General features: G+C 47.6%; 10 protein-coding genes across 10 annotated transcripts; 7 read left to right on the top strand and 3 right to left on the bottom strand.

The window, feature by feature from the left end:
• Positions 1–72: 72 nt before the first annotated feature.
• Positions 73–933, top strand: N7520_005983 (uncharacterized protein; the record flags this gene model as incomplete). The annotated part of the gene is made up of 1 exon (XM_057139917.1): positions 73–933. The coding sequence occupies one exon, from the start codon at positions 73–75 to the stop codon at positions 931–933; it is 861 nt and encodes a 286-aa protein (XP_056993923.1).
• Positions 934–2,496: 1,563 nt separating this feature from the next.
• Positions 2,497–3,801, top strand: N7520_005982 (uncharacterized protein; the record flags this gene model as incomplete). Its single annotated transcript, XM_057139916.1, has 1 exon — positions 2,497–3,801. One exon carries the CDS (start codon positions 2,497–2,499, stop codon positions 3,799–3,801), a length of 1,305 nt encoding a protein of 434 aa, XP_056993922.1.
• Positions 3,802–4,091: 290 nt separating this feature from the next.
• Positions 4,092–5,181, top strand: N7520_005981 (Short chain dehydrogenase sor7; the record flags this gene model as incomplete). Its single annotated transcript, XM_057139915.1, has 4 exons — positions 4,092–4,470; positions 4,539–4,828; positions 4,886–5,013; positions 5,070–5,181. The coding sequence occupies 4 exons, from the start codon at positions 4,092–4,094 to the stop codon at positions 5,179–5,181; spliced, it is 909 nt and encodes a 302-aa protein (XP_056993921.1).
• Positions 5,182–5,801: 620 nt separating this feature from the next.
• Positions 5,802–7,940, top strand: N7520_005980 (putative alpha-L-rhamnosidase B; the record flags this gene model as incomplete). The annotated part of the gene is made up of 3 exons (XM_057139914.1): positions 5,802–6,680; positions 6,730–7,001; positions 7,055–7,940. 3 exons carry the CDS (start codon positions 5,802–5,804, stop codon positions 7,938–7,940), a joined length of 2,037 nt encoding a protein of 678 aa, XP_056993920.1.
• Positions 7,941–8,180: 240 nt separating this feature from the next.
• N7520_005979 (chalcone isomerase domain-containing protein) lies at positions 8,181–9,473 on the top strand (the record flags this gene model as incomplete). The annotated part of the gene is made up of 1 exon (XM_057139913.1): positions 8,181–9,473. The coding sequence occupies one exon, from the start codon at positions 8,181–8,183 to the stop codon at positions 9,471–9,473; it is 1,293 nt and encodes a 430-aa protein (XP_056993919.1).
• Positions 9,474–9,621: 148 nt separating this feature from the next.
• On the bottom strand, positions 9,622–10,986 carry N7520_005978 (class I mannose-6-phosphate isomerase; the record flags this gene model as incomplete). Its single annotated transcript, XM_057139912.1, has 4 exons — positions 9,622–10,548; positions 10,594–10,737; positions 10,792–10,893; positions 10,948–10,986. 4 exons carry the CDS (start codon positions 10,984–10,986, stop codon positions 9,622–9,624), a joined length of 1,212 nt encoding a protein of 403 aa, XP_056993918.1.
• A 760-nt stretch (positions 10,987–11,746) lies between these two features.
• Positions 11,747–13,084, bottom strand: N7520_005977 (glycoside hydrolase family protein; the record flags this gene model as incomplete). Its single annotated transcript, XM_057139911.1, has 1 exon — positions 11,747–13,084. The coding sequence occupies one exon, from the start codon at positions 13,082–13,084 to the stop codon at positions 11,747–11,749; it is 1,338 nt and encodes a 445-aa protein (XP_056993917.1).
• A 2,094-nt stretch (positions 13,085–15,178) lies between these two features.
• On the top strand, positions 15,179–18,695 carry N7520_005976 (tRNA (34-2'-O)-methyltransferase regulator RTT10; the record flags this gene model as incomplete). Its single annotated transcript, XM_057139910.1, has 2 exons — positions 15,179–17,863; positions 17,922–18,695. The coding sequence occupies 2 exons, from the start codon at positions 15,179–15,181 to the stop codon at positions 18,693–18,695; spliced, it is 3,459 nt and encodes a 1,152-aa protein (XP_056993916.1).
• A 575-nt stretch (positions 18,696–19,270) lies between these two features.
• N7520_005975 (SGNH/GDSL hydrolase family protein) lies at positions 19,271–20,343 on the top strand (the record flags this gene model as incomplete). The annotated part of the gene is made up of 5 exons (XM_057139909.1): positions 19,271–19,326; positions 19,382–19,464; positions 19,520–19,766; positions 19,825–20,080; positions 20,140–20,343. 5 exons carry the CDS (start codon positions 19,271–19,273, stop codon positions 20,341–20,343), a joined length of 846 nt encoding a protein of 281 aa, XP_056993915.1.
• A 458-nt stretch (positions 20,344–20,801) lies between these two features.
• N7520_005974 (uncharacterized protein) lies at positions 20,802–21,230 on the bottom strand (the record flags this gene model as incomplete). The annotated part of the gene is made up of 1 exon (XM_057139908.1): positions 20,802–21,230. One exon carries the CDS (start codon positions 21,228–21,230, stop codon positions 20,802–20,804), a length of 429 nt encoding a protein of 142 aa, XP_056993914.1.
• Positions 21,231–22,443: the final 1,213 nt, after the last annotated feature.

The following is a 22,443-nucleotide window of genomic DNA, read 5'->3' as shown; positions in this document are numbered from 1 at the left end:
ATCTCATTGCAGCCTCAGACAGTACTACCAAACTGCATTAAGTGCTAACACGCTTCTGTCTCTTTCGAAAAAATGACTCTCAGGGACTCTGAAGGTCTTGAAAATGCATGGCAACAAGAAGGTCCGACCGTTGTAAATCAATTTTCTCGCACGCCACCTCAAGGTAAGCATACCATCCAGGTCAAGTCCTTTGAGAAGCTCTGGTTCACGCGAAGTATAGGTTTTTCCTCCACTTCCGAACCACCTACAGTCATATATGAGGGTTACAAGTTTTTTAAAGCAGACCCCATTCCAGGCGAAGAGGCCTCATGGACCAAGGTCGAGCGCACGAAGATGCTCATGACACAGAGCGATTACTGCAGGAAGGTTCAGAAGCGCGCGAACAAAATCTCTGCAGCTCAGCAGTATCAGTTTTTATCTGAAATTCGACAGGCACATATTAATCAACTGATCGCTGAGCGACGGCTGTTGACTCCTGAGGTCGAGTGGAGTTGCGTGTATGCCAAGGAGCGTGAGAAGCCTTCCAAAGCTCGCAATGCTCGTCGCGATGATTATGAGATCGTATCTATGCAGATAATTCTAATGCAACGGCCTGTAAAGACGAAGACTCATTTTCGGACACCTATGGGGGATCTCGTGGACTTGGGTGTTCATTTCGGTCCACGTCCTGATAGGGCAAGGTGGTCTAGTGATGAGGAGACTCACGAAGTGAGAGATACAGGCTTACTACCCCGCAACAGAGATCGCTTTGTACCTGCTTTCCCAAGGCCTCGACGAAGTCAAACTTTCTCGGGAAATGAGGCGGGACAAGATCGCTTGGAGCGAGAGCCCCTCCCACGTCCAGCTACGGCTACGGCTCTTCGTCGAAGGCCTGAACTAGATGGCCAAACATGGGCTAAAATTGACGATGAAGAAGAGGCACATTCAGAGTAAGTCCAATTTTCCCGATCGCTTCCTCGTCTAGCCTATTTGTTACTTGTTCTGATTCCTGAAGTACACCTAGCGCTCCAGCCAGTCAAGACGCAGAGTGCTATAGCTCAGAGAACGATATGGAAGAAGAGACCGATTCACTCCATCCCACAACATCAAATCAATCTTCCACAGTCGGGAGTCCAGGTAATACCAGCTGTACGTGCCAGGATTCTTCACTCCCACAGAAATCGCCTTTCGACAGACAACACAGTCCCAGTCATTATAGGTTTACCTTCAGGTCCAACCACGAGCAAAGTCCTCTGATCTTCAACAGGTACTTGAGAAGGAGATTGAGGAATGAATGGTATAGCTCCACGGGGACCATACCCGCCAAACGGCCTCTAGCATCAATTCCAGATGAGCCAGATACCAGGCTCCGAGAAAAGATGATTCGCCTTGATCAAATGGATAAAGAGGAAATGCGCAGTCGAATTCTTGACTGTGAAGCCCGAATCGAGCAATGGGAGAAGACACTCCAGAATCAGACACGGATACTCAGACTGCAGATGAGGATCCAAGGTTCCCCTGAGCCGCTGATTTATCAATAGAATTCATATTTTTTTTGAATGTCTGGGTGAAAGATTGAAGTCCTTGAGATTATTATGGAGGACAATATAATATGGGGTTTTTGCAGGCAATGGGGGTTTTCAAGGGATGCATGTGTTCCAAGGTTCAATGTTGATGAATACAGACTAGACTGCTGAACATTTGAAGGATCACAATATGAATTCTTGCTCATATTGAACCTTATAACTAGCTGTCTTTTCTTTCTCTTTCTTTGTGTAAGAAGTGAAACGATATCTGGTCCAGACACTGTCGAGAGATTGACGCCAATTGAGTTTTGATGAATTTGCAAAGATCGCGATGCTTCCTCCTCAAGGCGGTTGGTGGTGATTCAATATATATATTTTCGTTGAATTTTACAGTTAGATAGTCACTCAATTAAACATTTGAATATGTGCCGGTATATAAATGATTTATAAAAATTGCCACCATCCCCTTATACCTGGGTAAAGACGCGGCTAAATTTTCCCATGAATTTTCAATGCTCAGTTGGAAGGTGAGAGACCTCGAGACTCGAGGCTTGGGCATTTGTGGCGGTTCCAGACTTGTCATTCTCGGGTCCGACATACCGACCGACCAAAACATTCTGCAACATCGAAGCGATTCAGACTTAATACATTCGTCAAGGCTTCGAAGGTTCTTCGTTACATATAGGTCGGTCGCGTGCTCGAGTGATGGCCACGAACCGGGGAATCGTCGTGATCTCGGGGGGAAGTGCGGCAAATAATCTGGTCGACGTGTTCGACGCCATCCGGCAAAGCAAAAACTGCCCACTCAGCTATATCATTCCCATCAGCGATAATGGAGGCTCTTCTTCCGAGTTGATTCGAATTTTCGGAGGGCCGGGGATCGGTGATGTTCGAAGTAAGCCCCTGGCACGCGACGTTCGACCGTTTGCTCATGTCATGATTAGGTAGATTGGTGCGGTTGATCCCGGACTTGCCAGTTCATCCAGAACGTATGGCCATTAAGACCTTGTTTAATCATCGTCTGCCCGCTGAAGCAGCTGCGGCATCCCTTGAATGGTTGTCTATCGTGGATGGCACGTCTGTCTTGTGGAAATCCATCACTCCGGCGAAAAAGGAGTTAATTCGCTCCTTTTTCAATATGTTGAATTTGGAGATCCTCAAACGAGCCCGACCACCGTCATCGACGTTTGATTTCACCTCAGCCAGCGTGGGGAACCTGTTTTTAACCGGAGCGCGACTTTTCAGTGGAAGCTTCGAGAGCGCTATTTATCTTCTCGGAAGCATATGCGGTGTCCAGTCGGATATTGTACGGGTCATTCCGGCGATCAACTCGAATTTCTCTCATCATATCTCTGCTACCCTCACTGATGGAACTGTGATTGTTGGGCAAAACAGCATCTCCCACCCCAGTGAAGCAACGGCACTCGGGAGCACCGAAAGAGCCAGACGCCCTAGCCTACTACTTGCCGATGGGGATGAATACGAGGATACGGACTTGTCAGATACCTCGGAACCAGTCTCATACGAAGAGGATCACCTTCCGGGCTCACTTGCCACCCTGCGAAATAAGAACATCGCGTTCAGCAAAGCCCACAACGAGGATTTACCATGTCGCATTAGCCGTGTGTGGTACATCAATCCCTACGGCCAAGAGATTCGCCCACCGGCAAATCCACGCGTTTTGGAGGCTCTCAATGACGCACAGGCCATTGTATACAGCATAGGCTCACTTTATACGTCCATTATACCGGCTATCATCCTTCGCGGCGTTGGGAAAAGTATTATGACTAGCCCAGCGCGTCACAAAATTCTTATTCTCAACGGCTCAATAGACCGAGAGACTGGTCCCCCATCTCATCCATTCCTGGCATCGGATTTCGTTGAAGCTATCGCACGGGCCGGCGAAGAAAGTCGTGGAAGACGTCCTGAGAGATTTCCCCCACTAGGCTCCAATGACTCGCCTTCGTCCCCAGAGACCATTCGGCCATTTAACGCGATCCCTTACACTTCCTATGTGACACACATCCTTCACCTGGATGGACCAGGTACCCCCCAGGTTGACAGGGAGAGGCTGGCTCAGATGGGAATCGAGACATTGCGCCTTTACGGACGAAAGATTACTGCCAAACACCAAGGCCAAGAAGTTGTTGTTGGCATGCAATATGATTCCAAAGCTTTGGTTCAAGCACTTGAAGTTGTATTAGGGAAAAAGGGGGATGCAATGGTTCGAGGCGGAGTGGATGGTGGTTTAAACAGGAGAAACACTCTAGATCCAGTTAGACGGGAAAAGAGATAGGGTCCACCAGGTATAATAGATTGCGAAAGCTTTCCTCCTAGAGCGAATACAGCTTGTTTTATGGATAACTCGGAACGCAAATCTAGATCACTTTGTTTTGGTTAATCACCGAGTCAGACTCTTCCCCCATCCAATTAAGTCACACGAAAGATGGTAACACACAACCGACGATCCAGTCGGACAGTTTTCCTAAACAATCATTTCCGGTGAGTTCGGTTCACCCTCGAAGTATGAATTGGAGACTGAAATCTTTATCCGTATCCCTTGCTTCATCAAGCCAACCACCCTTAATGGCAAAACTGATCATCCACGAGACCAGCCTCGCTGGCAAAACAGTTATCATCACAGGAGGGAACTCTGGACTTGGTTGGGAATTTGCACGGCAATCCCTGATATTAAACGCGTCGCGTGTAATCATCACTACCCGTTCCAAGGATAAGGGGATTGCAGCCATCGAAGCTCTGCGAGCGGACCCTATCGTTCAATCCAGTAACGCTACTGGAAAATTGGAACTCTTTGATCTAGATCTCGATGACTACCAATCTGGGATTCATTTCACTCAAAGTGTGAAGCAAGAGGTGGCCGAACTTGATATTCTTCTCTGCAACGGAGGCACAAATCAATTTCGCTACGAACTGAGCAAAAGTGGCCATGAGCGAATTATGCAAGGTATGCATTCTACCTGCATAACTCAACAATTAACATTTGTTCCTCTACTGATGCGCTCAAATATGCAGTGAACTCTTATACCCATTTCTTGATTGTGCTGTGCTTGCTCCCTCTTTTGAAGGCGACTGCGGCAAAGCGAGACTCTCCGTCCAGAGTGACATTCCTGAGCTCATTCAGTCATACTCAACATACACTTGAGAAGAACACGATTGGTGAAGATGAGAGTATTCTTGCGTATCATGATAGCAAGGAGAACTTCCATGGACGGCGCCAATATCAGAACAGCAAACTCGCGATAAATGCTTTCGCTCAACGTCTAGCAACCACTATATCTCCATCGGAGGTTATTGTGAATACTGTATGTCCCGGAGCCATACGAACAAACCTGAACAGGGAGTTGCCTTGTTGGATAAAGCCGATCTTGTACCTGTATTTCAAGGTCAAAGGTCGTGACCCATTTGTGGGTGGTCAAATTCTGATCAATGCTGTGGTCTCTGGCAAAGAAAGCCATGGAAAATATCTAGAGCTGGATAAGATTAGCCGGTATTTATTAACCCTTTCCACTATAATGTGTGCTTATTTCTCGCTAACACTAGTAGTGGCGCGCTCTTCTTGACTCGATCAGCAGGAAAGAACTACATTGAGAGGCTTTGGAACGAAATTCTCGAGGAATCAATCAAAGCCAACCCGGAAGTGAAAGGAATATCCTGACATATGTATTCCATCAAATACCCTGCGTTGGCTATAGGGACATCTTGTAGATGGAAGTGTGCACGGAATGTGCTTTAAATGTCCAATGGCTGCGAGTTGAAAATACAGACTGGATAATAGAACTCCGCAAAAGGAGTAAGATGCACTTTCAGTTCCAAATATTAATGCTGAACTCCTACCTCGGGAACGTTTGTGCCGAACAATTACGGAGTAATTTGCGGAGTAGTAGATCTGCGGGGAAATGATCGCAGTTAATTCAAGGCACTAATATCGCTTACATGAAATCGCGGGGATATCACAGCCACCGGAGTGCTTGACGCGCCGATCCTGGATTCTTTCGAACGTTCATATGGAGATTTTCCCACCAATGAGTGAAGGTCGGAGTCTTTTAGCTCATTTCATTAAGCCATCATTAAGCCATTAGCAAACAAAACGGTGCGGAGAATGACACTTCGTGCTTTCGTGCTAGAAAATGCCGAGAAATACCATGTAGTATTTGCGCCCTTCATCTCCGCCGCATGGAAATCTATATGTAGGGGCATGTGGCAGAGATGTAGATCTGTCCCTGCAGGAGCAAAAAATCTGAGGATCAGCTGTGGCATTCATCGATATAATCGAATATGCGACGCGCATTTTGGCTTAGCCTCCTAGGAGCATGCTCTACCATACCCCAGGTTCAAGCTGAAACATGTTGGCGAAATACCACTTGCTCCGGTCCCACGACAGCCGCTTTCAGTGGAGTGTGGGATAAAAACATATACGCGCCATCGTCCCGAACAGTCAAGCCTGTGTCCACCCTTTCCGATTTGAAGAATGACGCTACAACTAATAGCGCCCACCCCGCGACGGCAACTCTTCATGGCAATGGCTCCCTCGTGGTATTCGACTTCGGCCTAGAAGTAGGTGGCATCATGCACATTGACTACACCGCTACCGGCAGTGGCGCTCTGGGAATCGCCTTCTCAGAAGCGAAGAACTGGATCGGGGAATGGTCCGATAGTTCCAACGCTCTGTATCATGATGGTGCTTTATACGACAATTTCACATCTGGCTCTCAGTCCTATGTCATGCCCGACCCCAAGCTCCGGGGTGGATTTCGGTACTTGACTCTCTTCTTGATTACGGATGATGCTGCAACGGTTAAGATTGAGGATATGCATGTTGAGTTGGCATTCCATCCGACATGGTCGAATCTGCGGGCATATCAGGGATACTTCCACTGCAGTGATGAGCTTCTCAATCGTATTTGGTACAGTGGTGCCTATACGCTGCAGACAAATCAGGTCCCCGTTGATACTGGACGAATTACCTCTGGTCTCAAGTCTGGATGGCTAAACAATGGCACTTTGGGATCGGGAGACACGATAATTGTTGATGGGGCCAAGCGCGATCGCGCAGTGTGGCCTGGTGATATGGGTATTGCTGTTCCATCAACGCTTGTCAGCCTGGGCGATTTGGATAGTGTTATGAACGCATTGCAGATTATGTATGATACTCAGGTATGTGGGTTCTTCCTTTGGAGTTGGAATAATGCTCACATTGGAATAGGACAAGACAACAGGCGCGTTTGATGAGTCAGGGCCACCTCTCAGCCAAACTGGGTCAGACACTTATCATATGTGGTCAATGATTGGTACCTACAATTATGTTTTGTACACAAACGATACGGAGTTTTTGCTGAAGAACTGGGATGGGTATCTTCTTGCCATGGATTTCATTTATGGGAAAGTGACCTATGCCAGTGGACTCCTGGATGTGACTGGTATCCGTGACTGGGCTCGTTGGCAGCAAGGGTACAATAACACAGAAGCACAGATGATGTACGCAGTACCACAATCTTCTCCCTACTTGCCGTTGACTGATTGGTTTCTAGTCTCTACCATACTCTAAACACTGGTGCATCTCTCGCTTCGTGGGCCGGAGACACAACAGGCCTCGCCAGCACCTGGGTTTCCCGAGCAGAGAAATTGAAAGAAGCCATCAACACCTACTGCTGGGATGAGTCGTACGGAGCATTCAGAGACAACGCGACTGACACTACCTTGCATCCCCAAGACGCGAATAGCATGGCTATTCTGTTCGGCGTTGTTGACTCCGACCAGGCCCAACGTATCTCTGACAACCTGGTCAAGAATTGGACACCAATTGGAGCTGAGTCTCCAGAGCTACCAGAAAATATCGTTTCTTTCATATCATCCTTCGAGATCCAAAGTCATTTCCTTGTTCAGAATCCGTCCAGGGCATTAGACCTCATTCGCCGGAGCTGGGGCTGGTATATCAACAATGAGAATGGAACAGAGTCTACCGTCATCGAGGGATACCTTGTTAATGGGACATTTGGATACCGAAGCAGTCGTGGGTATGGTTATGATGCTTCTTACGTCTCCCACGCTCATGGCTGGTCCTCTGGCCCAACATCCGCACTAACCAACTACGTTGTTGGCCTCTCTGTCACCTCCCAGTTGGGATTGACGTGGGATATTTCGCCACAATTCGGAGATCTTGAGTACGCCGAGGCGGGCTTTGTGACGTCTCTTGGGAAGTTCCAAGCAGGTTGGACGAAGAAGTCTGGTGGGTATGCATTGGATTTCACAGTTCCGAAGGGGACAACTGGGAATGTCACACTTCCGTATGTTACATCATCGAAGAAGCCTTCGATCATCCTCGATGGTGCCTTAGTGAAGAAGGGCGTGGTGTATGCGGATAGCAAAGCGACATTTGCAGTTGGAGGTGGCTCTCACAAGATTGTCGTGACGTAATATTTTGGAGGCGCCATATCTTGATGCCAATGGAGAATTCCTAGTACAGAATGCAGAATAAATCTACTGAGCTGTAATCGTCAAAATTGAGACTACAGTAGATGATGTTCACGTCATTCTTCATAGGTGCATTGTATAGAATCTATAGATCGAAACAGGTCACGTGTACCCCCACACCCGAGGTCCGTCTCCGAATCAACGTTAGCAACATCTCCAACGTTTACCTCCAATCTGTCAACCATGTCATCTCCATTCCGCACAGCGCCCTGGCGCACATGTCAATGTTTAACACGCCAAACTCTCCGCACTCCTCCCCGTACCCGCTACATCTCCTCCACTAATTGCCTTCGATCAACCAAACATGGTGTCAACCCTCTCCGTTCCCGCCCCGCCGAAAATGCAAACAATGAGCTGAAAGATGCTAAGTACCGAAGATCTATTGCTTGGTCTGCGGTTGGGATGGTCGCTAGCGCAGCTGCAATGTATGGAGTGATCAAGCTGGATCTTTTTGGCCTGGATGAACTCGAGGTCGGAAAGAACGGCGAGACAACCAAGCCGCACGAAGCTACAGTAGCAACTTCAGAAAGCCGCACCATGAAGATGGATGGACCCCCTGGGTTTCCCAGTGATGGTGGCCCATCTGTGATTCCCCTCCAAGGCCAAGACAATATTCACCAAATTGCGACCGGCAACAGTTCTGTTCCGTATTTTCCCACTACTATCCGGTTACCGTCGATTTCTGGGACGGAGAACAAGACACCCGGAGATGAGCTCTCTACAACCGATGGGGATGAATACCAGTTGTTGGGTTTAGGCATTCGTACCGTCTCGTTCCTCTCCATCCAGGTGTATGTTGTTGGGCTATATGTCGCCAAGTCGGATATCACGGAGCTGCAGCAGCGTCTTGTGCGTACGGCGGTTCACCCCCCAATCGCATCTCCAGATGAAGCCGCTGCGATCTCGGGAGTTGGTGCTGACGCCGCGACGTCGCTGGTACCTCCGGAGCGCGAGCAGCTGAGAGCACTTCTGATGGACCCGGAGCATGGCGATGCTGCCTGGACAGCTCTGATCAAGGAGGATGGCATCCGAACTGCATTCCGAATCGCTCCCACACGTAACACCGATTTCTTGCACTTGCGCGATGCCTGGGTCCGTGGTATCACCGCCCGCGCACAGCAAAACAAGGCCGCCCCGGGCTCAACCGGAGATGCACAGGATTTGGCCTTTGGTTCGGCAATCAATGAATTCAAGGCCATTGTTGGTGGTGGCCAGGCCAAGAATATACCCAAGGGCCAGACGGTCGTTCTTCTTCGCAATGCTCACGGCGCCCTCGATGCACTTTTCCAGGCTGATCCCAAGGAGCCAATCCACTGGATGGGTCGCGTCTCCGATGAAAGAATCAGCCGTTTCGTGTGGCTCAACTATCTGGCAGGAAAGAAGGTTTCCAGTGAAAGCGCAAGGCAGAGCATTGTGGACGGCCTCATGACTGTTGTCGAGCGACCTGTCGGAACCTTGGTGCAGCGAGTCGTCTAACTCCGAATAGCATGTATTTTTAGGATTATTCTTGTTTGTATATTTTGGCTCAATTCAATTGCCACAACTCCCATCTGCCAGCTGGAATCTATCTCTTCTTCTAGCCGTTTTCGGGGTAGTGGGAAGATCCGGCCGACCCTCAATCTCCCTACTCTGCATAGGCGCGGTAAAAGGCAATGCCCTTCTCAGTGCTGAAGTCCAATGCAACCCCCTGTCCAACAAAATAGACATATCCCTCTTTCATCTCTATCGTCTGATCCCCCGGGATCTTCATGGATCCGCATCCTTTCGTCACAATCATCAAACTGGGACCAAGAATAGCCTTGTGCGTTTCCTTCTCGCCTCCACAGAGGCAAGTACATAACATACTGAACTCGCTAATGGGCGGCGCATAGACATCCGTCTTTCCATTCATACCTTTGTCACTTTTCTGCCGTGGCAGAAGTGCATCTGTCGAGTTATGAGGCACAAAGGTCAACGCTTGCCCAAATAAGTCAACGCTATCACGTTTTGTCGCCGGACAAAACCCAGTATTGATGACATTATCCGACCGAGCCATACACTCCACAATATCGCCTTCCAAATACGCATGAATACTATCCGCAGGAACAAAAACCGAATCTCCAGGCCCCAGAGTCATGTAATTCATCAAGATCGCCGCAACCAGATTCCCATTGTCACTTGCGGTGTACTGCTTGCTGAGTCGAACCAATAGACCTGGAATATACGAGTCTGAACCAAATTGAGACTCGGGGACACTTTGCAGCGCTTTGATCGTCGAAGCTACCGTCTCCGGTGATGCCTTCAACATCAAGATACACACCTGTCGCAGCGTCTCGTCGTCGAAAGTCTTGGATTCCGGGAGGAACTTTGTCAATGGTTCCAGCTTGCAGAGTGCCTTGATATCTTCCAATGGCTTCCAGCCTGCGAAGAGCTCGAACTTAGAAAGAGCAATAGCTATCTCCGGCTTATGCATGGTATCGCCGTACTTCTTTGGGTCCTGCGCGTGCAACCTCTTTGCCAATGCCAGGTCTGGATGGATCTGGAGCGGGAGAGCTTGGGAGAAAGACAGGATCTATTTGGTCAGCCTGGTGCCTCAAACACTGCCATGCTGTTATACCTTTGGCAAAAATGGGATCTCTGCGCCCCATCGATCTAGAACTGACTTCCCCACAAGCTGGGGGTTCTTTTTCAGGTACTCTCCCAGCGGTTCTCCCGTGGAAAGAAGGTGGGAGTGATTAGATGGGTACGTCCCCATCCACATCTATCATTCACATCAGCTTATTTGGAGGTTTCGAATGGCGATAAAAAAATATACCTCTGAGTAGGTCTGGTCATTGTCAATTGGCGCGTTCCCTGGTGTCTTGGACCACAATTGGGCCACCAACGAGTCTTTGCCTTTCTTTCCCCAAGAATCATTCTGTATTTCCCTAGTCCGTTAACTATATTCTTGGGGTAGAACAGAAACACTTGCCTTGACACCACATCGTAGTTGAACCACTGCTTCCGGCATGACGGATAGATCTAGGTCCGAATAAGCAGGACTTTGAGTGTTTCGCTTTACACCACTTCAATGTTTGTTAGACAAAAATTGAAACACTTAAATTACTTTTCCGTGTTTGGCTATGATGGAGGGGATCGATCACACGTCGACATGCCGTCATTACTATCACTGATGAATGCGTTCGTTCGAATGTTGTCATTTCAATTAATTTTCGGTATCAATTCCCGAGGTCAAGATCTGAACACCTCAAATGCCTGAAAATGGGATGGTATAAGGTTGACGTTAAGAGCGTCCTGCATTTCCAATATTTTCCCTTGACCAGAGTGCTAGTAGCCCTGGTTCACAACTAGGGTATTGCAAATGTCGAATTGTAAAGTAGAGTTGCGAAATATAAATCCAATAAAACATTGAACAAGAATGTTATTGGGACGCTTTTGTTCCCAAATTCTAGTCTTATGTATCTAGCAGGAGTTGTTAAGCTCAAATATTTCCTCCACCAGTGCTGTATGATATATTGAAATACGTTGGAAGGATGAATTATAATCAGAAATCGGAGACGATCCAGCCTTGCAGCCAGCGTAGATTTGTTCAACAATTGAAAAACATAGCTAGATAACAGGACGAGAAAGAAAGAATGGAATATAGTCTGAAGAGAAATCAAAAGTATAAAAGAACGAAAGCGCTATGTTCAGGAGCAAAAAAGAATGAAATAGCATGGGCTATAATTGTTGGGTATATCCGGCTGGGCTGTTTGACACGGAGATGAGGTCTACTGCGCCAAGGAGCTGTGAGTGGGACAAGCCATGACCGGGATGACCTGAGTCACGTAGACAGTAGGCACGACCTCGACTGTGGATGTAGGGGTCGCTGAGGTCGAGGGCGAAGGGGTTACAGATGGAGTAGTGGAAGCGACCGCAACCGCAGAAGGAGTAGGTGTAGATGAAACGATTGCTGATGTAGTGGCTGATGCAGTTGCTGATGTAGTGGCGACATGAGTAGTTGTCATAGTCAGAGTCACGGTGGATGTGGACGAGGTTGTTGAAGCAACTGAGCTTGAGGTTGACGATTCTGCGGCGACTTCACCGAGGACCTCGATAGACACGGAAACCGATGAAGAGATCTCAGATGCGGATGATGAAATGGTCTCGGTGGCAACGGAGACAGTGGTCGATGTGGAGGTTGATACAGAGGTCGATGCAGAGGTCGATGTAGAGGTCGATGTAGAGGTCGATGTAGAGGTCGATGCAGACGAGGAGGACTCCGATGAAGAGGAGGAAGTGGACCCAGAGACAGAGACGTAAGCATTGCCAACAGAATTTGCGACACCATCTGTGAGCATGAAGTCGTTGGCGCAGTAGAAGAATGCATAGCGAGTGATAGCGGACTTGCTCTCGAGCCACGTGCTAGCCTCCTCAACGAAAGTAGCAGCCACGCTCAGATCAGTGATACCAGACTCATCAGTATCCAGGCCAAACTCAGTCAACCAGACCTCGGATATGCCGTAGTCAGAAGCCGTCTCGATAGCCTCGTTGACGAAGGTCTGGAGCTCGGCGATAGTGCCACCATACCAATGAATAGCAACAACGGAAATCTTGCAGTCTTCACATTCACCCAAGAAAGAGGAGAGCCAAGACAGACCCTCACCAGTGTTAGTTGACGAAGTAACGGCAGGACTGACCAAAGTGGCATCATCAGAGTAAATAGTGATGTACTCCTTGTAGTATGCAGCAGCGTCAGAGTAAGTCATATCAGCTTGGGAGGACGAGTCAGGCTCATTGAAACCCATCAGGTGAGTGCTGCCATCTGCAAGAGCGGTCTTGACGGCGGCAGCCCAGCTGTCGACATCGTCGGAACCCCAGAGCATAGGCACATACTCGACACCAGAAGGAATATCACCATCGATCGTACTACCCCAATTGTAGGCCCAAGAGATAACGCTAGAGCTGTCGGTCAAGGCGGAAACGAGAGTCGCGTCGTTGTAAGCAGCGCCGCGCTTGGTCGAGCTCGCAGCACGCTTTTGAATGGGCGATGGGCGCACCTGCACAGGGTGGGCGGCTGCGGAGGCCACCAACAAACCTGCGGTGAAGAACTTGAGAAGCGAAGCCATTGTCCAGGCTTGAATTGGCTGAAATGATGTCTATATTTTTGATTTGAATCGTTTGAAATGAATGAGTCAACGATGTAATGAGGGACACGCTCTACTCGAACGTAGAAGGAATGACTGGATGCCGAAGGGCTTCTGTCGAAAAGGAATGAAAGCTTCTGTGCACAGCACTGAAGGGTTTGCAAAGAAAGGATGTCGAGATGAAAAGATGAAACAAGGGGATGGCCTCAATACATAGGCATCTGGGCCTGGCGACGTTATTGCGTACGCCATTAACCCGTTAGGGCTGTACTACAAACGAAAATCGTCGGCCTTCCCCTTTCGCCCCAAAACTCAGTGGGCCACCAATCGAGGGCTAGAAAGTGGGCATTTTTCCGGAGATCAAGAGTACGGATGATTGGCGGATCGTCAGTAGTCAATTTCGAGGTGGAAATGGCAAGCCGCTATCGAATTCCCATTGGGCGGGCGTACGTATATTCGGGCTCAAGCTTGAAGGCGCTAATTAGTGCATGTTTTAATTAGTGGTCGGTTATTATCTCCCGGGACTAAAGAGAGGTCTTTCGAATTATTTACCGGCTTTTTAGGGCTGAACCAAGATTTAAGGCCTGATGCATTAAAGCTTTTGACAGCTTCGTTTGGCGCTTTATCATATCATGTATTTGGTACGATCCACCTGTCAACAAAATCCCAAGGTTCCAGTCATTACTTTAATTGATTTGTGTGCTGTCCAAGTTTCGTTCTCCTTAGAGCTTGGGCTGGGAGTGGGGCATCTCCGAGAGAAAAAGCTTACGTAGACTCTAACAGTAAAATTGAGTCAAAAGCTTGGAAAGTTACATCGTAAGGTAGACTAAAATGTAAACAAGATATGTGCGGAGTACACCATTGATATAAGGTATCGTCAATCCAGTCAATAAAACTGTCGATCGCGAGGAAATAGTGGGAAAATGAACCCATTCCACTCCGTATATGTGCACAAGCCATCTAACTCATCAAACGTCGGGTCTGGCCAACGCAGATGAATTTCTGGGAGAGTGGATCAGTCACAACTATCGCAAGGTTTCTCGTTCTAGCCCGATTCCCGAGTTTTCCGGTGTTTCATCTTAGCGCCATGCCTCCTAGGCTGCCAAACGTGTCATTTTGAGACAAACTCTGCAGGACTCGTGGCATACCAGTTACAATTTACAATCGCTGGAGTCCTCTAATTTAGTTACAGCTTCAGTATGTACCCAAATCAAGGGACGACTCAATATCCAAAAATTGGCCAGTCAGGGGCCAAAAAAACCCAGTGATACCCGAATTATAGAGGTGTGGACCCCAGCGAAAATTATTGTCGGCGGGTCCGTGAAGTTATGCCTAGAGATCCCGAGGTCTGGTCTTAACGGCTTGAATTACTCCGTACTGCAGCCCCCCTAATCGGAATACACTCAATATGTACTCCGTAGTGTGGCCCGCTTAATCGGAGTTGGCATTCGTAGGGGCTGCGTGGCCCGGTGTCCAAGCCATTTGCATGCCGAGGACCGCGGGTACCTGATTGCCACCTGAATTTAAACCTCGTAGACTTAGCGACATTGAGAAAGTATAGGGGGCCATACAAATCTGGGCACAACACTCGAGTTGTTTGTCGGTGTTCGCCCATGCATTTCTCGAGGTGGGAACGGAGTAGACTTGGGGGCAGAGGAGTAAAAAGTCACATTGTGGAAAACAGCTAAAATCGAAATGGGATTGGCTTGTTTTGTTCGGAATCATGGAGCAGGGATGAAGAAAGAAAATAGGAATTGGTGAGGATAGTGAGTCAACACGAGAGAAGACTGGCATGCCACATATTTAAGGCCACAAGGCGACAAGGCCAAAGCAAAATGTTCGCGGGGCCGCTTATCACGTGAGATAAAGCGTCCACGTTGGGACTAGTGCGGGCAAGAATTAGATAATATGAGGAAAGTGGGATTTTGAACAAGGGTGATAGTAGGATTATCAGACAAATTGAGACGTTCCACGTCAATGAGCTTGGGGAGTCCGAGGAAAAATGTCTCTTTCTCTAGAGGTCTGTTGATACTGAGAGGAAATTCCTTCGCGTGACTTGATTTCGCTGACTCAAAGATGCAGCATATCGATGCTTGTGTTCCAACAACAGCATTGAAAGCACTCTCGTGGGACGGGCAGAATCTCATTCTCCAAGGACAAGGTCCGTTTTTGCGTGTCGTTGACGATGAATCTGGGAATGTTGTGACTCAAGTGCGGGTCTTTAAACGCAACAATCTACATGGATTCATCTCATTGGCCGAGGGGCAGGATGAGAATGACCAAAGACATTCTCGGTTCATCGTTTGGGGTGGCCAGTCCTTACGGGTTGTTGATCTAAGGTCAGGCTCGAATGGTACCATCGTATCGTTCGTTTCGTCTGCGGAATTCCTGGCTCCAGATTGGATTATGAGTGGATGTGCCGCAGCGAAGGATCAAGATACTGCGTACTTAATCACTGCGAACAATTCACTGTTGAGTTTGAACCTTACAAAGTGCATTCGTTCTATTGATAAGATGGTGATCAACATCCACCAACTTGCAACAAGTGTCAAGTCTATCCTCTGCGCGGCAAACCTAGTTGCACTGTCACCTACCCATGTGCTTATTGCCGCTGGAACCATCTTCGGTGAAATTATTGTTTGGTCTTGCTTTATGGATATCAGCGAAAGTTTCCCAACAAAGGCGGTTGGATCGATTCACCACTTCTTCACCGGGCACGATGGAACAGTCTTCGGCGTACAAATTTCGCCCATCATTCCATCAATGAAGGATGGAAAGCCAGGTCGTGTTCTGGCTAGTTGCAGCGATGACCGAACTGTGCGAGTCTGGGATGTTTCTGATTGCGAGCACAAGTCACCCAATGATCCCTCCGCGTACTCCACAGACGGCTTTGATCTCCGAAGCACAGGATTTGGTGCTACAGATGTCGATGCTTCCGGTGCTGGCTCAGAGTCCTGTATCGCACAGGCATTTGGGCACGCCGCCCGTATTTGGAGTATCGGATTTCGATCAAATATATCCCAAGATTGTTCTAAGATCGGACTTGTGACTCGTGGTGAGGATGCTACGTGCATTGTTTGGGATTTGACCTGGGAGTCACCTTCCCCCGGTACTACAAAGTACCACTTGCGCAAGGATTTCTCCTCGGAGGCACACCTAGGGAAGCATATCTGGTCCATGGATCTTTGTCGGCGGGGTGACGAGACTGTGGTTTATACCGGAGGTGCCGATGGAGCATTGAGGAATTTCAAAATCAACGAAATCCGATCTTCGGCGACACTGGCAAGGCCTGCGACCAGGGAAAAAAGCGCGAAAACCAGTTGCGTTCAATATTTCGCTTTTGTCAGTGAAGATTGCCTGATTATGTCCAACAAAGCGAGCCAGCTCCAGATTGGACACGTGAGCCCCGGACTTGATGCCATTATTACATGGGAAGCTTTGCACAGCTCTGAAGATCTGGGTCCAATCTCCCTGATAGCCGGAAACCCAGATAAAGGTCTGGCGTTGATAAGTGATCCTCGAGGACAAGTCCGCCTGTACAACCACAGTCTTAAATCGGTTTCTGATCTTATCAAGTTGCCCGGAAGACCAATGGAACTTTTATTTGTTGAACCAAATAATGACCTGGAGAGACTTTCCTTTGTTGCTTCTTATGCCAAAGATGAGTTTGCAACATTGGTGACAATCTCGGCGTGGAACGGTGATCGCCCTGAGATAGAAGCCATTCCCGTCTTTCTTCCCCAGTCACCATATGATGTGGCTTCGGCATCGCTGCTTGGCAACGGCGAGTATTTGTTGCTAGGATCTAGGCTAGGTGGCTTATCAGTACACCGGGTCGCAAGCGACGAAATTTCCTCTCATCCTCTCCATGTGGATCGCCGTGTTCATGGCCATCACGGTACCAACCACATCCAATTGCTTTCCTCAGTGAAGGCCTCGGATGGTTCAGATCTGGAATACGTGCTGACTTGTGGGCGTGATGGAAAATATTGCGTCCATGAAGTGAAGATTGGTAAGGAGAGAGGTGACGCCGTCACTTTCGTCACAGTGCATAGAACGGAATCAGCGCTAGGTGGAAACATCGAAGGCGCCTACTTTGATGAACTGACCGGAGATTTGATGATGTACGGCTTCAAATCACAAGACTTTGTCCTACGAAACGAGTCGAAACAAACTGATATCGTATCAATTGGATCTGGAGGCACACGCAGGCCCTGGGAATTTCAGCGACGCATCAAGGGTGGAAGTGGCGATCTGCTTGTCTGGCGAGAAGGCCCTTCTCTTGCATGCCAGCGTGTTCGTCATGATGTCAATTGCTTAGTTCGAGCTGGAGGCCATGGAAGAGAGATCAAGGCTATGGATGGCCTAGACGGGACTAAGGATGTGCCACCTCTGTTTGTCACGGGCGCAGAGGATACTACTGTCAGAATTTCCACCATCTTCGACTCGAATAATGTAGGTCATTGGGGATCCGTACAAACTCTCCGCGTTTTGAGTACCCATGTCTCTGGGGTTCAACAGGCCTCATGGTCTAAGTGTGGAAAGTACCTATTCACAAGCGCTGCGTGTGAAGAGTTCTTTGTTTGGCGAGTACAATGGGTTCCGTCATTTGGAGTTGCTACAATCCTAGCAGCGGTTTGTCCGAAGGATGACCCAGACTCCGAGCTTCGGATAACAAGCTTTGATCTGGTGGACGTCGCAGAAGAAGGTGAAGAACGTGGATTCCTTTTATGTCTCACTCTCTCGAACTCTACTATTAAGGTCAGTATCCTTCTTCCCGCTTCCATGTCTTTGGGGAATGAAAGCTAATATCGCGTAGATCTTTCACTACTCCCCACACCATAACAACTCTTTCACGCTTTTGGCCCGTGGAAAATACATGACCAACTGTTTGACACAGGGCCACTTCATTGTCCAAGGATCTTCTGTGTCGCTCCTCACGGCGGCTACTGACGGCTACTTCACACTTTGGGACCTGACTGATACCCTCCAACCATTTTACGACATCCATTTCTCCTCTTTGAAAGCAACCAGACAATTTGATATCTCGGAGATATCACCGCAGGAAATTACGTGTGAGAATCGATATGAAGTCCACTCAAACAGCATCAAAGCTATGGAACTGGTGTCCGTATCTGAGACAACCACGTTGATTCTGTCTGGTGGCGATGACAATTCGTTGTCAATTTCTCTTCTACAAACTTCGCCAAACCCGGAGACGGAGTCACATCCACGCGTGTTGACAATTTCAGTTCCAGATGCACATGCTGCCTCAATTACAGCCATCAAAGTGCTGAGCCAGATACCCCCTCAGAAAAATGACGCTGGTGTTGAAACTACGGAGATTGTCTTAGCCTCGGCAGGAAATGATCACCGAGTCAAGATTTGGTCGGTTATTGTCCCTCTATCTACATCAGCAAACATTGAAGCCCGATTCTTGCTAGACCGTTACAGTGCCGTGGCTGATATCTCTTCAATGTCCCTCGTCCATGGTGTGTGCCTAAGCACCGATCATGATACCCCTTCAGAGAGACGAGATGCCACGCTCCTGGTCGGTGGTGTTGGTATTGAGATGTTGAAGGTCAAAACATAGAGACTTGTACGGTGATGAATTTATGCATTCATGTATATGTGGATGACTACCCTATGTAAAACGGAATTTCGACCTAGATGTTTGGATAGTTTTGCACAATGCAATTGGTTGAATATATGTAGCTCTGCCCAACTCATCCCAGTCCCGTTTCCAAAAGAGTTTAGTCGAAGAGTAGAAAGATCACACATGCAAGGACCATGTCGGGGTTGCATTGAAACCGGAATCAATGCATAGATATGAAAATGTGGTGACATTAAAATGTTAGGTCGACCCCGCAGTGAACGGACGCTTCGCCGTTAAGCTTAGAACAATCTCGGATAATCAAGGAGAACTACTTATCCTCACGGAACACCGTCCGTGACAAAATTCCAAAACCATGAAATAGTGTATGTCACACGGAATTTCGCCGACTCTCTATTGATAGTTCACGAGTACATAAAGTCAAGAGCCGTCTTCACCCGCGATTTGCTGCATATATCAGAAGCGAAGCGGATTTATTCCAGCATATTTCATTTAAACACAAGCCATCCCTCAGGATGAAATGGCCACTGATTTGCTGGTCTACTGTTTTTGCCATGGCAGCAGCATCGCATTCAGGAATGGCATCATTGCCAACGTATTTCTTCACATTGTAGGCTTTACTGGTCTACCTTAATGCTATGAAAACACATTCTAAATTCCAACAGCGGTGATTCATACAGCATGACTAGTTTCAATGTTTCCGGTGAACAAGCAACGCCTCAAAATCCGATGGGAAACCCCGAATTGGGTGAGTATTATCTAAATGAAAGAAAGATCCGACGAAAAGCACTGACACACTACAGGAACCGGTACAACAGGAGGAGGCATCAACTGGATAGGAGACCTGACGACCGCAGATAATGCGTCACTCGTTTTGAGCTATAACCTCGCAGTCGGAGGTGCGACTATCGACAATAATATTATCAATGCCGGAGTTGAAGATATGGCTTCGCAAGTCGCGACATTTTTGTCCGTCTATGGCGATAGGCCAGGGATCGCACCATGGGGCTCAGATGACACAGTTTTCGGTTTTTGGATTGGCATTAATGAGTACATGCCTCAATGATATATCTCATGGTGCCACTCTTTACTGACGACTTATCCAAAGCGTCGGCTGGGCTTATTCCAGCCTGAATGCTAGTGTTTTAGTACCGGAACTCATGGCCGTGTACAAATCGCTCGTGGAGCAGATATACGCCAAAGGCGGACGGAAGTTTCTATTTTTGAATGTCCCACCTACTGGTCGTAGTCCCTATATCTTGGATCAAGGGATATCGGCATCACTAGCTCATGCGTCGTGGCTATCGGTATATAACGAGCATCTGAAGTTGATGGTGCAAGTGTTTCAAAATGAGCATCCAGATGTAAGCGTAGGCTGGATTTACTGGGGAATAATATGATTTAAGATGCTGATACTTTGCAGATACGAACCGTCATCTACGATTCCTGGAGTTTCATGACGGGCGTTTTGAATGATCCGCACAAATACGGATATCCGAATAATACCTGCATAGACGATGACGGAACGACCTGTGTTTGGTGGAATAAGTATCATCCTGGTCTGAAGTATCATGCTCTGCAGGCGAAGGACATGAAAAAATATCTTCATCCATTTAAAGCTTGGTAGAGGGGTAGTAACGGATCAAGTGAGAGCTACACTTTGACCTACAATGCAAGAACTCAGAGTTCAAAACATCAGCTACAGTCCTTTCAGCGACCATTGAAGCCGAGCGCTGGGGAGAATTCCAAAGGATTTTGGCGGATTTTGCAGTAGTGGTGGGAGTCTTGGCAGGTGCGCCCGGGGCATTACAATTCACGGGCAAGGTACGAAGGCCTAAGCACCGGAACCTAAGAGAACCCCCAAATTAGGGGCGGAGACTGGGCTAAGCCTAAAGCTTCAAAACACTTAAGAACGAAGTAGATCAATCTCACGAGGAAATGCAAGATATCAAAATAAGTAAGCTAAGGATAGAAAAATCAATCCTGGAAGAATAGCGAACAAAGGAGTGGAAAAAGGGAAAAAGGGCCTTAATCCTACTAGTCCCAATCAGATAATCATTCTCAACATCAATGAATATACACATCTTAGATACATCGCTTCACGCGCGCGTCAATAAGGCAGGTGTGGCAAAATGAATATTCCAAACAGGTAGGAGTCACGAAACAACGAGGGTGGCTACATTTGCCTTCGGGAAGTGAGCTACTTGCGTGATCATCCCTCTTCGTAAAATCTGGCACAGGCGAAGATACAGACTCTCCATCTTCGAACCCATCGCCTTCGGCGACATGTACAGCATAAGCACTAGCTGCAGCAATATCTAGCTCCTTACATAGGTCGTCGGCAGCAATAGCAATGACCTCTTGGCTTTGAGTCTTGAGGTAGTATCCTCCATTCTCTGTATGAAGACATGTTTCGGGGTTGGCCTTAGAAAGATCTCTTAGGGATTGCATATCGTGAATGATAATGGCATCGCTTGGAGGAACGCTATGGTACCGGGTAAGACCTTCAGCCATGGTTGTCAAAAAGCACAGGAAGCACAAGAAATGAAAGATGGAGGTGAAGATGGAACGTTGCATAGCTATCGAAGGTGCGGGGTATGTAAGGATCTCTACGAGCGCATTGGTCATTTATCTCGTCATATGCACATGTACACTCCAGTAAATATACCTTAAAACAAGTCCAACATTCAAAGGGAACGATTGAAGTGGAAGTTCCTATTAATTAGGTATCAAGAACTTAGCTATGCCGGTCAATCTATGGAAAGGACGAACTAGTATAATCATGAAGCAACCAGTGAAATTGGGGCAAAATGAACAAAGAAAGAAAGGGCATGATCGTAACGAATAAAGGGGGAGTAGGAAAAACGCACAAAATGATATCGGAAATTGGTGGTTGTAGGATCAGAATACAGAGGAATAGAGAATTCACATGGTAAGGAGCGGCGAAGACGGGCCTTTTATGTTGGGCTTTTGAAAGAGGCTTACACACGGGTCCTTTGCGTTGAGAGCATTCAAGGGAAGCTACATGACGGTCTATTAGACTGATGAACCTACGAATTCAAAGATAAGCAGTAAAGGCACGAGTCTACACATGTGTTGATACATAAGTAGATTAATATTCAAAAGAAAAGTAACCTGTAGAGCACTCCGGTAAGCTAAGTACAAGTTGAATTGATCATAGCGGGGACTGAAGGGTTGGCTACCGCCTCAATTTTATCCTTCTAATGCTGAGTGATTGCAAATTATGTGGTCACATTTCACTGGCAATTTCCTACTCGTGGTACTACAAATATTACGATAGTCAACACTCGGCAATTTATACCATACTAGACGGTGAATTGATTCTTAGCTCGATGATCCAGACCCAGAAGTAAATCCATCGCGATAAAATATCACACTCGTGACACATAAATTTCATTCGATGGTAAACTCCAAATCACAGTAGTTCCACAGATTTATTTATTGACTGATAGCTATGGATTAAGTGGAGCTTTTTCATTTGGAACTAAATCCTTCTGCCTGGCCTCTTTATCTAAATCTGCATTATTTTACGCATGAAGAGAATCAATAAATTATAAAATTCGATTAAAGCATGTGCTGCTCTGGCGTTTTCCAGCGTTGGGCAGTGGGGCTTTTCTCTCTCTTCTCTCTGTTCTATCCGAACTTCCCTTCAAACCACTTCATATTACCATTCTCTTGCTCCCTTCTCCGGGCTATGTGTAGTAGC

Source organism: Penicillium odoratum (genome assembly GCF_028828045.1).
Source record: "Penicillium odoratum strain IBT 22623 chromosome Unknown utg000005l_segment0_segment0, whole genome shotgun sequence".
Classification (NCBI taxonomy): Eukaryota; Fungi; Ascomycota; class Eurotiomycetes; order Eurotiales; family Aspergillaceae; genus Penicillium; species Penicillium odoratum.
This window is presented reverse-complemented; position numbering and strand designations above follow the sequence as displayed.